General features: G+C 40.3%; 1 protein-coding gene across 4 annotated transcripts in view; it reads right to left on the reverse strand.

Annotated features, from left to right (window-relative positions):
- The window catches only part of AMPH (amphiphysin), a 220,300-nt gene that overhangs the window by 108,643 nt on the left and 96,264 nt on the right, over positions 1 to 15,393 (reverse strand). For all 4 annotated transcript variants that reach the window (XM_072760037.1, XM_072760034.1, XM_072760036.1 and 1 more), the window contains exon 2: positions 9,996 to 10,076. In XM_072760037.1, coding sequence (XP_072616138.1) covers positions 9,996 to 10,076 — 81 coding nt within the window. The remainder of the gene's footprint in view (positions 1 to 9,995; positions 10,077 to 15,393) is intronic.

A 15,393-nucleotide genomic window follows, 5' to 3' on the forward strand; every position in this document is an offset into this window, starting at 1 on the left:
CATGTTGAACATATGAAAACACTCAAATATTTTATGAATGGCTTCTCTGCCATCCAGATATCCTCTTCAGTGAAATGTCTGTATCTTTTGACTATTTTCTAACTGGATGGTTTGTGGGTTTTGTTGTTGAGTTTTGAGAGTTCTTTATATGTTCTAGATACTTGTCTTTTTATCCTCTTAATGTCCTTTTACCAAGCAAAAGTTTTTAATTTTGATGAGAATCAAATTTTCCTTTTTCGGAAAGGAACTCCAAAACTGTGGTTTTGGAGTCAAGTCTAAAAATCCTGCATAGTCCTAGATTCTGAAGACTTTCTCCTATTCCTTTTTCCAAGAGTTTTAAAACTATGTTTGCTTTTAAGTCCTTGATTCACTCTGAGTTAAATTTTGTATAAGAGTTAGGTTTGGGTCAAGGTTCATTGTTTTTGTCTATAGATACCTAATTACTACAGCATAATTTACTGAAAGACTTCTCCTCTACTGAATTGCCTTTGTACCTTTGTCAAAAATCAGTTGAATATATTTGTGTAGCTCTATTTCTGGTTTATCTGTCCTGTTCCATTATTTATGTGTCTATCCTTCTGCTGATACCATACTGTCTTGAAGCTGCAGCAACGTAATAGGACTTACTACTGAAATAGAGTGATTCTTCCCACTTTATTCTTCTTCTCTGTTTTAACTATTCTAGGGTCTGTTTCCATATAATTTTTAGAATAATGTTATGTATGCCTTTTTTAAAGCTGCTGTAAGAATTGTATGAAATTTCATTAAACCTACCGACCAATTTGGTAAGAACTGACACTTTTACTATGTTGAGTCTTCCAATCCATAAACATGGTATGTTTTTTCATTTACTTAATTCTTCTTTGATTTTTTCATCAACAAATTGTAATTTTCAGCATATAGATACTGTCTGTATTTTGTGAAGAGTGTACATAAATATTTCTCTTTTTTTTTGTATGTTACTATGTTTTTAACTTTGGTTTCTACATATTCATTGTTAATATACAGAAATGTGATTGATTTTGGGGTGTCAATTTTGTAATCCTATGACCTGACTGAACTTACTTATTAGTTCTAGGGGTTTTTTGTGGAGGTCTTGGGATTTTCTATGTGCATACCATATCTGCAAATAGTTTTGTATCTTTCTTTCTGATCTGTGTGCCTTTTATTTCCTTTTTTAATTATTGTGCCAGCTAGAACTTCTAGTTCTACATTGGACAACATTGGTGAATGCAGACATCCTGGACTGTTCCCAATCTTAGGCGAAAAGCATTTTCTTAGGCGAAGTCTTTTCCCATTAAGTATGGTGTTAGTCTTAATTATTTTGTATACATTCTTTATCAAATTAGGGTAACCCTCCTCTGTTCCTAATTTGCTGAGCATTTTCATTATGAATGAATGGTAAATTTTTGTCATGCTTTTTCTACGTCAGTTGGTATGATCATACGGTTTTTTCTTCCTTAAGCTGTTTATATGGTGGATCGTACTGATTGATTTTGGAATGTTAAACCATCCTAACATATCTAGAATAAATTCTACGTGGTCATGGTTATAATTCCTTTTAAACATTGTTGAGTTGGATTTGCTGACACTTTGTTAAGGATTTATATGTCTAAGTTCATGAAAAATAGGGATACTCAGTTTTCTTTTTCCACACTGTGATTATTTGGTTTTGGCATTAAGATCATACTGGCCACATCTACTTTCTGTAAAAAACTGCATAAAATTGGTGTTAATTCTTCTTTTAATATCAGAATTCTTCAGTGAAACCATATGGGCCTGAATATTTCTTTTGTAGATTTTAAATTTCAAATTCAATTTCTTTAATGATTATAGGACTATTCAGATAGTCTACTTTATTACATTTTGGCAGTTTATGGTCATTGAGGAATTGGTCCATTGTGGTCATCAAATTTAAAAGTATAAAGTTATACATCAAATTAAATGAGACTACACCAAATTTAAAAACTTCTGCATAGCAAAGGAAGACACCAACAAAATGAAAAGGCAACCTACAGAATGGAAGAAAAGATATGGAAACCATATATCTGAAAAGGGGTTAATATCCAAAGTATACAAAGAACTCTATAGCAACAAAACAATCCAGTTTTTTAAATGGGCAGTGGAACTGAATAGACCTTTTCCCAAAGAAGACATACAAACAGCTAAAAGGTCCATGGAAAGATGCTTGATATCACTAACCATAAGGCAAATATAAATCAAAACCAAAATGAGATGTCACCTCACATATGTTAGAATGGCAATCATCAAAAAGCCAAGAGATAAGAAGTGCTGACGAGGATATGGGAAAAAGGGAACGCTTTGGCACTACTGGCAGCAATGTAAATTGGAGCAGCCACTATGGAAAACAGTATGGAGGTTCTTTAAAAAAATAATAAAAAATAAAGCAATTCTACTTCTGGGTATATATTCAAAGGAAGTGAAAACAAGACCTAAAAGAAACATCTGTATTCCCATGTTCATTGCATCATTATTCACAATAGTCAAGATATGGAAATAATCTAAGTGCCCATCAATGAATGGATGGATAAAAAAGATGTGGAGAGAGTTTGTATATGTAATGGAACATATATATGGAATACTATATATATAATACTTATATATGTGTGTACTAATATACATATACATATATAATGAAATATTATATGTCCTTTCCATTTCTGCCATTTGCAACAACATACGTAGACCTTGAAACATTATGCTAAGCAGAATAAGTCAGACAAAGACAAATGCTACATATTATAACTTGTGTATATAATCTAAAAGAGCCAAACTCATAGAAACAGAGACTAAATGGTGGTTACCAGGGCCTGGGGGGTGGGGTAAAAGGCAGATATGTATCAAAGGGTAAAAACTTCCAATTATAAGATGCATATATTCTGGGGGTCTAATGTGTAGCACGGTGGTTACAGTTCATAATACTGTGGTATATACTTGAAGTTGCTAAGAGACTAGATTTTAAATGTTCTTACCAAAAAAAAAAAAAAAAAAAGAAGAGAAATCATAATTAGGTGGTGTAACACTATCATGGTAATACATAAGTGTAATATATGTGTGTTGAATCCACACTTTGTACACCTCAAACCTGCACAATATTATACGTCAATTACATCTCACTAAAGCTGGTAGGAAAAAAGAAAGAGGAATGGAAGAAAGGAAAGAAGGAAGGACGGAGAGTAGGCAGGTCGGCTGGCCTACCCTTCATGGCCCATTTACCTACCCAGCTCATCTCCACCCTCACTCCCCTGACTCAGCTCTCAACATTAATATTATTACATCAAATGCAATTTTTCAATGGTGGTAATCTCTTTCTAAACTTCTGACTTTTATATATGCCATTTTCTTCTTTGGGTGACTCTTCTGTCCTTGTTAAAAACAAACAAACAAACAAACAAACAAAGCTGTTCACAATATCTCCTTTATTGTCCTTTTACTGGCTAGAGGATCTATAGTGATATCCTTGGTTTCATCCCTGATATTGATAATTTGTGTCTCTTTGGGGGTCAGTTTTTCAAATTTATTAATTTTTTCAAAAATTCAGCTTTTTATTTATTTTCTCTATTCTTGTCCTATTTTCAGTTTTGTTGATTTCTGCTCTTTTTTATATTTCCTTCTTCTGCTTGCTTTAGGCTTATTTTGTTCATCTTTTTCCAGTTTCTTGAGGTAGGAACTCGGATTATTGATTCGTTTCCTCTCTTTGTTCCCAATAGAAGCATGTAATGCTATAAATTTCTCTTCCAGGGTTGCTTCAGCTGCCTTGAAAGATTTTATTTTCAAGACCTTATATCTAAGGGGCCAGATAAATACTCTTCATTTCTTCTCAGGATCCTTTATCTGGAGTGCTAATACTCTCTATACTATCCCCTATTAAGCCTGACTAACTAGAAAGAGACTTATTAAACTCATTCTCATTAGGGTCTGAGCAGCATATATTTTACCTCTTACAGGGGCAAATGTATTTTCACCGAGCATTCAGCTTCCTGGATCAATAACTCTGGGAAGAAAGGAATTTTGCCACTGCTCCCAAAACTACACCTGCTAGGGAGAAGACCCTCTCCATAGATCACAGTTATACAGATCACAGATACTTCAGGGCATGGCCACCAACTTTCTATCCATATTTTGTCAGAAAGATACTGAAATAGATATCTAACGTAGGGATAGAAGTTTCAAGAATTAGTCAGAGGAAGTGCTAGAAAACAAAGATATGAATAGAAACCAAGCACAGGTCCTCAGTTTGCTGCCCCTGAACCAGCCTCACTGGCATCTTCTGGGAACCTGTCAGAAATGCACATTCCCAGACCTCGCCCCAGACCTACTGATGCAGAAGCTCAGAAGTGGGGCACAGTAATCTGTACTGCGATGATGCAGCTAAAGTGTGAAAAACACTACTCTGGAGGGCAAAACTTGCCCCCTTTAAGTTCTTACTCAGAATCCAGAAAGTCTGATGACCTGACAGGAAGCTCCGTAGGCTGACTAAGATTCTCCACATTCTGGGCTAGGACACCATCTTTTAGAATTAGATGGGTACCCCCAGACAGACAGATGGGCTCATATTTAACTAAAGCAATGGTTACTTCAGAGGAAGTCACTATTAGTATAATAAAAAGTGGATACGCTAATGTATTCAGATCATAGTTATCTGTGGTAAAAAGAAATAGTTCTAAGGTAACTGCTTAGCCTATATGCTTAAGAAAATTGCAAAAAAAATTCAGAATGCAAATGCAATTTGCCATAAATAAAAAATTTTATCCACACATTAACACACTGTGGGAGTATATTTGTATTTACATTTTCTAAAACGTCTTTAAGTTTTATTTTTAATTACTTGCATGCATATGTATTAAAAACTGTCATGAAACTACTTACAAAAATGCACATATTCAGCATCTTTTCCAGCCCAGAAATAAAAACATGCTCTAAGAATGTGCTCTAAATGATCATTTTCAGGGGTGCCTGGGGGGCTCAGTCAGTTAAGCGTCTGCCTTTGGTTCATGTCATGATCTCAGGATCCTGGGATAGAGCCCTGTGTCAGGCTTCCTGCTCAGCAGGGAGTCTGCTCCTCTTTCACCCCTTCCCTGCCCCAACTCATGTTTACACTCTATCCCAAAAAACAAACAAAAAAAATATTTATGAAATTTTTTTTCATTTATTTTTCTTAAAGATTTATTTGCTTGAGTGAGAGAGAACAGAGAGCAAAAGAGAGCCCAAGCGAGGGGGGGTAGGTAGAGAGGGAGAAGCACACTCCCCGCCGAGCAGATTCCCACGGCAGGGCTCAATTCCAGCACCCTGGGATTGTGACCTGAGCTGAAGGCAGATGCTTAATCAACTGAGCCATCCAGATGCCCCCTTATTTAAAAAAAAAAATTAACTGATCATTTCCACCACCAGGTTTGGTTTCAAGTCTGACAAGTATTTTTAAAGCTTGTGTACAAAGCACTAGATCCTATGGACACACAAAGATGAAAAGCATCACATGGGATCCCTGTGCTGCAGAGAGATCAGGAAGGAGAAGACATGACTCCAGTTTTCGGTCACTGAATGATCCTAACAATTGGAAGAACTGGCTCCAAATTCTCACCACTGGAGAGGACTTCAAAGTCCAAACATTTTCCTTTCTTCTTCGCTTGTATCACACTGAAGCGAGGCTGCGCCTGGCTGCTGGGCATGGAGAGAGACAGCAGAACCACACTGCCATGGTGTTTAAATAGGAAGGAAAAGCTACAGCTCTGAGCGGCGAGACACACCTCCCCTTTATTCCAAGTAGTGTTCTTGGATTGTAAGTCGAGGTGGGTGCTCACAGCTGTACTCATGGATATGTGACCAAATAGTTGGTTATCTGGGCCCAAACAGCCCAAGCTATTCAGTTGTTATAATCAGCTTGGTTGCCACAAGCACAGCATCTTAATGGGCGGGTTTATTAGCAAGAAGGAGGAAGAGAGGCCATGGACCTTCCTTCCCCTTTGGGACCTTTCCTCTGCTCATTAACAGGTTCGTTAGCCAGCTACCAGGTGAAATAAGGCAATGTTCACACCATCAATTCTGTTACTTGTTGGTGGCTCTGGTAAGACAGGCAAAATAAAAAGGGGGCAAAAAAATACAACACTTTGGGGAGGACATGTCGAAGTCAGACTTTGTTGCTCCTACTGGATGGATATCTATAATCCTTGCTCTCTTTGGCATTTGTCACCATGGAAAATCTGAGTATTTGGCAGCAGAGTTCACTCTATTTCTTTTTGCTCTGCCCTACTCTTCCCCTTCCTCCTTGTCCCAGTTGAGTGGTTTACAAAATCTAGACCACAAAACCGCAGCGACGGGGAGCCCAATAGGACAACCAAGAGAGTGCACACAAATCCTTCATCCACCCTCTGAGTCTAACAAAACCACCCCTTAGGAAAAGAAGTTTGGGATCAGAAAGAAAATCTGGAGTTGGAATAAGATAAAAGCTAAACTTCAAGCGAGAGTTCAAACACAGAACCTGCTGCCATCTTTGCTTCCAACCTGAATGAACAGGGCATATGTCAATCGCTAGGAGGACATTCATGATTTTACTAAAAGGAATTTAAAAGCAACATCACGAGGACCCAAGATGTTTGAATACTTTCTAGAATATTCTAGAACAATCTACTTTGGATTAAGTACTACTTGAGCATGATCAGGTGACTATAATATAAGGCACAAATCCAAATATAGCTCATTTTATTTTATTTTTTTTAAATTTTATTTATTTATGATAGGCACACAGTGAGAGAGAGAGAAGCAGAGACATAGGCAGAGGGAGAAGCAGGCTCCATGCACCGGGAGCCCGACGTGGGATTCGATCCGGGGTCTCCAGGATCGCGCCCCGGGCCAAAGGCAGGCGCCAAACCGCTGCGCCACCCAGGGATCCCTATAGCTCATTTTATACTCTACATAGTATCTTTTTGGATTTGAAAAATATGTCATCACAGAAAAAAATAAGAAATCTAGATTTCCTGGGTCAGATAAAATCTTTAGAGTCACCTGTAGATGATACCTTCTGCCTTTAGAGTAACGATTCACCATTACATTAACACTAAAAGCTATAGGACCCATAGAGGTCACCACAATCTTAGTAGATCTTTCTTTCTAAGTTAATATTCCCACATATGTAGAAACACCTTTCTCAGCATCTGAAACAGATGTGAATCGGTTACCAATACGTACTGAGGCTTAAAAGTATATCTTTTCCCCCCTGCAGAGTATTAATACATTCAGCCTTCACCATTCATCTCAACCATTAATATGTTTCTACAGAAAATTGATAAATCTCTCTCCTACCTACCTCCCAACCATTCCTTTTCTCCTTCTCTCTGTCTACTATACACACAGGGTTAAGGTACCAAACCTCCTTATTGTATTAATATAAATATAAATTTATTGTTTCTGATTAAAAGAAATAAACAAGGGGTGGCTCAGCTGGTTAAGCATCTGCCCTCAGATCATGATCCCAGGGTCCTGGGATGGATCCCACATCAGGCTCCTTGCTCAGCAGGCAGTCTGCTTCCCCCTCTGCTCTGCCCCTCCCCCGCATGTGCCTGCTCTCTCTCACAATCTCTCTCTCTAATAAATAAAATCTTTTTTTAAAAAAAGAAACAAACAGAAAAACATCAGAATGAGTATATGCAAATGCAAGATGTTTTTGATGCAAAAATGCTTCAAAGGGAGCCAAAGCGGGGGTCAAGATACTCTTTGAGAAATACTATTTCTACATTTCTATTCTACTTGTTTCACTCTTATAAATTGCTTGTTCAAACTTCCCCAGATTTTGAAGTTGTACCCAGTTCTTGCAATCTGCTAATATTCTTGATAAGGACCAAGATGTTGTGTCTTCAAGAATGATAGTATATGATTTGCTCTATAACTTGAACACTTGAAACTGTATAGATAGTGACAGTAGTGGGTGGCATAGCAGCATTATAAAGTCACCTCATGCTGCTGCTGCTAGTGGCACAGGTCACTCAACTGAGGAAACTGATTATTTTACTTCTCGTACTTTAGTACTTAGACAAAAAAAGAACTCTCACCAGGTTCAGTCAACAAAGTCCAAAAAAAAACCAAAAAACCAATAAGAATTGGAAAATGCAAAGTGCTTCCTCGTCATAGATGCTTTCCTAAACTCAATGCTTCCCAAGGTTAGCCTTCTGGGGTGCTAACAGCACCAAAACACCATAAAAGTGGCACAGGAAAAAAAATCCAAGAGCAAAGATCTAATTAGCTCCACAGGGACATACCAGACAGGAAGACGAGGTTTCAATGGGTAGAGTATAAATCCTCAATCAGGTAAAACTACAAACCTGAATCACTGCTATCTAACTCCAACCCCTTAGAGCAGATATTTGGGATTGCCCTGCAGAGTAACAGGGTACTGACTGACAAGTTGTCCTGGGTGAAGCTGCTGCAATCCAGACAGTGATCTGTATGAGAGTTATCCAAACGCATAAGAGAATGTACGAGAACTCAGGGAATGAGAACAGAAGGGACATAGAGAATCTGTCCTCCTGGAGGAGACCCGAGGACAACATAGTCAGCCTATGGGCCTGGATCTGACATTTTTCTAGAAGTTCTCTCTTCTACCTTCATTAATCCAAAGCTCTCCATAATACTGTTACCTGGACATGATCTATTTCTGTCACTGTTTTCTTCTCCAACTCCCTTCTCTCCTTCCTCATTTTCAGACAGAATAAAACTGCTACCACTCGTAGAATAAATTGGGGACCCATCTGCACATGTCCACTCCTCGTCTTGGGATGAAATGGGAGGTATTCAGGAATATGTTCTGGTAGAGACTGGGATACCTGGTTCCATACCTGCTGGATTTTATTACCCATGTTGGCGAGGGAAAGAAATAGCATATCTGCAGTGAGACAAATAGCGGGAGCTGTGGCACACATATGGAAGAAAGCAATGTCTGGGATTTGAGATCTGCAAACAGGGGCAAAGGCAGCAAAATGAAACCTGTGATGAGCCGACATTACTGACTGTCATTCCCAAGGCCACAATATCCTGTGGATGCTGGTAGCTCCAATGACACCAGGAAAATAAATCCAGGCCCTCATGTATCACTGCCCAGTCCAAATCCCATTTACCAAAGTCTACCGTCCCAGCGCTCTTCCCACTTCACCTCTCGTATGACCTCCAGATAAGAGGCTTCTAACCTCAGAGAGCCCCACCTGGACCCTATGCACACTCTCCAAGGAATGATATTCTGGCCAATTCTCCAAGCCTTGAAGATACAGACAGGTGATTTTTAAAAGAGTTTCTTTACACATGTGTCTGTTGATCACACAGCAGCCCATCAAAAGAACAAACATTACAAACCATGTTCCTCAACCTTGGTCCATATTAGCACTTCCCTTATGGAGACTTTTTAGACATTTTTTTTCCTCATCACACACCCTCATGAAATTTTAATACCACAGATATACTATATATTTATATGATGTAGATACATAAAAAGAGTACATTTTGCCCACAAAGGACCAATTTTCACCCTCTTGGGGGAGATATAATCCCTGTTAAGAATGCATGATCTTGAAGCATGCAACAATTAAAATAATAGTGCCAGAACTATCTGACTACTGTTTCCCTATACTCTATTATACTAAGGCCATAAATCACCCAAAACAGCAGCTTTCCTTTAGATCAATAATTTGTATTGAAGAGGTCCAGACAAGCAAAGTCTTAATCTCCTGAGAGTCTAAAACGCCAGTCTTCTTCCCACAGTGCCTACTGTGTGCCCTTCACCTCCCACAAGAACGCCTACAGAATTAGCAAGTGTCACCCTCAGGTCAACGCCAACCCCAAAGAAAATTCCTTCTTCAACCTTAACGCACTGTGGTTACATTAAAACCCAAACACTGTCAACCCACTTCCCCTTCCTTCACTAAGCCATTCTTGATGAGTATCTCTCTTTGACAATTAAATTGAGGCCCACACTAGCTAACTGGACTTACCTCTTGCCGTTTGAAGTTCTGGACATATTCTTCAAACTGTTCGTCTTTCGTCTCATCAGCTTTGCCAAGCTTCTGAAGGACCTGGTTTGGAAATAAGACAAAATGGATTGATTTAAAAATATTTGCAAATAACAGGCAAAGCAAGACTGTTCTGCTCTTCTGAGGAGACATCACTCAGCATAGCTAGTTTTTCTGTTCTGGAAGCATCTTGGTTCAGTGGCTTGGGGTTGATCAGACTGGGATTTTAACCACAGCTCTGCATTCCCAGGCTGAGCAATGTAATGCTACATTGCATTTATCGACCTATACATATCCGTCCATTTCCCCCAGTAGGCTATACGTGACTTAAAGGCCAAAGGTCTGTCCTGTCTTCTTGTCCAAAGCATCTGGCACAATGCTTGATGCAGAACAGGTATGCAGTTGTTTGTTACACAGTGAACCAAAGATATCCCACCAAAGAATTAGCCTACTTGATAGGGATGGTATTAGCCTACTTGATAGAATTGCTGGAGCTGGGACACCTGGGTGTGATCCTGGAGTTCCGGGATTGAATCCGCATTGGGGTCCCCGCAGGGAGCCTGCTTCTCCCTCTGCCTTGTGTCTCTGCCTCTCTCTGTGTGTCTCTCATGAATAAATAAAAAAAATCTTAAAAAAAAAAAAAAAAAGAATTGCTGGAACCAGGCACATAGCACCTTCTCCCCCACCACCTTCCAATATGCCCTTCAACCCACTAAATGCACAAAGATGCCCTCAAATGCGCAAAGCCTCTTGCTAAGCATTAGTCTCCAGAAACATCAAGATAAATACAACAAGGTCCCAACATTTAATCTTGAGAAACTAAGAGTCTAATGGGGTCAATGAGGCAGGTTCCCAAATAACAAATCAGAGGCAAGTTGTAATAGGCAACATGAGGGGTTACAAAGTATTATTAACAATATCCCTTAGAGCTGAGGTTCTTAGGGAATGCTCTGTGGAGCTCATTCAAATTGCACCGGAAATATTAGCAGACAGGAATGTGGCAGACTGCATTCCAGCTGAAGGAGTAGCCTCAGCAGAGATCCCTGGAAAAATCATTATATATCATAAGATTGAGCAGGAGTTGTTCTGTCTTCCTAGAGCTCAGGACGGGATATCGAGAGGAGCAGTTCCTAAGAGAGACAGCAGAAAGTGACTTGGGGTGGAGGGTGGGGGGGCACCTTGGTGGCTCAGTGGCTGAGCGTCTGCCTTTGGTTCAGGTTGTGATCCCAGGGTCCTGGGATCGAGTCCCACGTCGGGCTCCCTGCATGGAGTCTGCTTCTCCCCCTGCCTGTGTCTCTGCCTCTCTCTCTGTATCTCTCATGAATAAGTAAATAAAATCTTAAAAAAAAAAAAAAAAGTTACTTGGGCACAGAGCAGAGGGATCCTGAGAGCCAAACTGGCTTCTCAGCTCAGTAGTTCCACATCTAGTACCTCAAACACCACATCATTTGAGAAAACACCGCCTTAACAGATTGAAAATTATTTATATGAAAATGTTGTCTTCAACTTTTGAAAAACTGTAACAACAGTTACAACTTAGAAGTGTTTTGCAAATGCAAGCTATTGTTACTATTATTTTTGTTGTTGCCAGTTGTTGCAAGAGAGAGAGGGCAAAGCAAAATTACACTGGCCACACTTGCCGGGGAAGGAAATTCAATGATTTAGGGATTCTTGGCCTTGTTACAAGATCTCCTCCCATCCACTCCCATATTTTTTGTTCAAAAGTAAAAATAACTTTAAGAAAGAAAATGTTGCTTGATTGCTTCTTCATTCCATCTACCTTTTTAAAAAATTTTCATTTTAAAGCTAGGCCTCCCAAAGGACCTCTTGTGCCACACATAAACACCAAGAGTAATGGGGGAAGGTACCCAGGATTAAACTATGTGACCTTTTCCCCCTAATTCATAAAATTGACTAATTTCATAAATGTTTGGGTACTTGAGAGCTGGTGAGTCTTTGAGAAGTGCCAACATGTCGTCTGATGGCAGCAGTTCACAAAAGCCAAGAAAGGGTTTCAAAGTCTTCTGAGCACAGAACCTCAGCCCCACCTCTTTCCCTGCAGTACAAAGGTGCTCTGGTCTCAGGAGTGGGAGAAAAAGAGACAGATGTCCATGGAGTCTCCCCTACAAGCCTGAAACCGCAGGATGTGATTCATGTTACCTCTTGCATCCTCCCAACACTCCCAGCTGCTTCTTATTCTATAATGATGGCTGAGGAAATAGGACACACTAAGTGGCTTACTGGAGACGCTCTGGAAAATCCCCTTTTGGAAGTCTGGTACCCCTGTCCCCACCCACAGATAGCCTGTTCCTTCTTGTGGGAAGCAAATGGGATCTTGTCATTCTCACTTCTCATCCGAGATTCCTGAAGGCCACCATACTCTAGGAAAAACCTACCTTCCAGTGCACCTGAGTGGTTCAGCAGGTTAAGCATCTGCCTTCGGCTCAGTCATGATCCCAGGGTCCTGGGATGGAGCCCCGCATCAGGCTCCCTGCTCAGCTTCTCCCTCTGCCTCTGCCCCCACCTCCCTAGAGCATACATGTGCTCTCTCTCTCTCTCTCTCAGCCTTGTTCTATCTCAAATAAGTGAAATCTTGAAAGAAAGAAAGAAGAAAGAAAGAAAGAAAGAAAGAAAGAAAGAAAGAAAGAAAGACATATCTTCCAAGGTGTATATCTATGACTGCGAAGAGGATTTTTCACAAACCCTTTGCTGAAAGTCTATTATTTAAATTTTAAATCACAACATTTGTATTTCATATTTCTAGATATTGTACAGTATAATTAAAGTAGAAAAAAACGACCCAAAAAACTGCTCCTAGGTGTCAAGAAAGAATTGTAATTGGATGACACAATAAGCCCACACTCTCTCTTCTTTTCTTTTTTTTAATTTTTATTTATTTGAGAGAGAGAACACGAGCTGAGGGAGAGGCAAAGAGAGAGGGAGAAGCAGGTGCCGCTGCCCTCTCTTCTAAGGAAAGTAATGAAGGACCAGGACCTGTGAGAGTTACAGCACACCTGCATCCTGGTGACAGGAGAGTCAGGAAAGGCACGGGACAGAGCAGCAAAGGATCCGGCCTTTGCTGTGAACCTTCTGCAAGCCAGTCACAATGTCAGGAAATTCTGTTATTTCAGCTGATTCTCACAGGAACCTCCTCACTCTTATTTTAATTGCATCAACAGCATAAACTTACATTGGCAAAAAGCTGGAGGTTGGGGGGAATATTGGATGTATTACATGACGAGAATCAAGATTCGCGAAATCCTGACAAAATTCTCTAACAAGATGAAATTCAACGGAGATAAAATTAAGTCAAAAACATAATTGTACAAGTTATGAATTTATGATTTCAACTTTCAACCAACATGCAACAGAACGGATGCTAGGAAGACATGGTTTCTGCCCTTCAGGAGAAACAAGGGATGACTTTAGCGGATTTGTTGATATGCGTCGACAAAGTAATGTTTCTGGAAAGCACCCCAGGCTGATAAGCCGGGAGAGCCGGACTGAATGCTTCTCTGCCATGGACAAGGTGGCAAACACAGGAATTCACAGACAACCTACAGCCAGCAAAAGGGAGTCCCCAGAAAGGCAGAGAGAATTGACACCCTGAGGTAAGAGGAAAATTTGATCTAATTGGGGATGTTACCAGGGAGAAGAGAAGAGGAAGAGAGTGCAGTTGTCTTTGGATATCTGAAGGGTTATCACGATAAAGAAGGATCGGACTTGTTCCATCAGAAACCAAGGTCAAGGGCTAGCATCGGTCGGTAAAAGCAATAAATAAAAACTTTTGCACAAATTTATCATGGTTTTCTGGAAATTACATAGTTCATTGGCAGAGGTAATGAGCTCACTGTCCTAGCAGTTATCTGAGCTTAGCCAGTAGTTAGAGGTGCCAGAGAAGAGATGTATTCATCTAACAGATGAACGAAATAAATATCTTCTAATTCAAATTCTAATTCTAATTTCAGATATCTTCTAATGCTTGAATCCATAATAAATGTATCAAGTTTCACATTTTCCCTACGAAAGAACGCACATCACCACGAAGAGTAGGCAGAGAAGAAAATCTATTCACCTCTCTCTCCAGCTGAAGGTGACTTGCTGGACCACATGCCAAACTCCATAAGAGCAGTGGCGGAAAAGGGAGCCAAATGTAGGGATAGGGAGTGTAGATGAGGCTGGTGTGGGAGGGAGAGGGCAGATCAGAGAGGGCCTTATTCTGCAAGACTAAAGACTTTTTTTTTTTTTTAAGATTCTATTTATTTGGGACACCTGGGTGGCTCAGAGCGGTTGGGTGTCTGCCTTTGGCCCAGGGCGTGATCCCAGGATGCTGGATTGAGTCCCACATCGGGCACCCTTCTCCCTCTGCCTATGTCTCTGCCTCTCTCATTGTGTGTCTCTCATGAATAAATAAATAAAATCTTTTAAAAAAAAGATTCTATTTATTTATTCACAGATAATTTTATTTATTTAGTCTCTCTCTGTGTCTCTCATGAATAAATAAATAATTTATTTTTAAAAAATAAATAATTAAAAAAAAGATTCTACTTATTTATTCACAGAGAGAAAGGCAGAGACATAGGCAGAGGGAGAAGGGAGCCCGATGTGGGACTCGATCCCAGGACCCCGGGATCACACCCTGAGCCAAAGGCAGATGCTCAACCACTGAGCCACCCAGGCACCCAAGACTAAAGACTTTAATTTTCTCCTACAGGCCGCTGAGTCAATGAAGTGTTTTCCAATTACACCGGCGCCCCTTGGTGACAGTGATCAGGACAGATTAAAAGACAGGGGGACCAGTTAAGAGACTACAGGGTCAGACTCAGATGGAGTCTGAGCTCAGGAACAGATGAACAGACCCTTTAAGAAGCGCAATCCACAGTAGTTACCGGCTTAGGACACGGGCAGGGTAGGGACAGAGAAGATGCGAGGATGACCTCGGGTTTCTGCTGCTGGTTGGGGGGGGGGGGCGCTAAGTTATGGTCAAGTCTCCAAGGATGGAAATGGTTCAGATGGGAGATTATGAAAAGGCAAGGACAGGAAACATGCAACAGGACTTGGGGACAGAACTGAAGGCCCAGCTAGAAGACTCACTGAAGCAGTTTTGTGATTTGTCTCCAGCAGCCTCAATATTGGTGGTAAAACTGATGTGCTGCATAAAGGAATATCTTAAGGCAACAAAAATACTGAAACCTGGAACTGAGCTGATGAAGAGTATCTTCTTCCTTGTTCTACATCATGAGATCTAACAGTGAGTTTCTAGCTTAGGTGGCCTCTCGCTTTCACTGTCCACTGACTACCTCGAAAATGTCAATTAAGCCTGAACGTTTGGCACCATGGATGCCACAGGGGTATGACTAGGCTTTCCTGTCCCGGATGT

This window comes from Vulpes vulpes, chromosome 5 (assembly GCF_048418805.1).
Source record: "Vulpes vulpes isolate BD-2025 chromosome 5, VulVul3, whole genome shotgun sequence".
Taxonomy (NCBI): Eukaryota; Metazoa; Chordata; class Mammalia; order Carnivora; family Canidae; genus Vulpes; species Vulpes vulpes.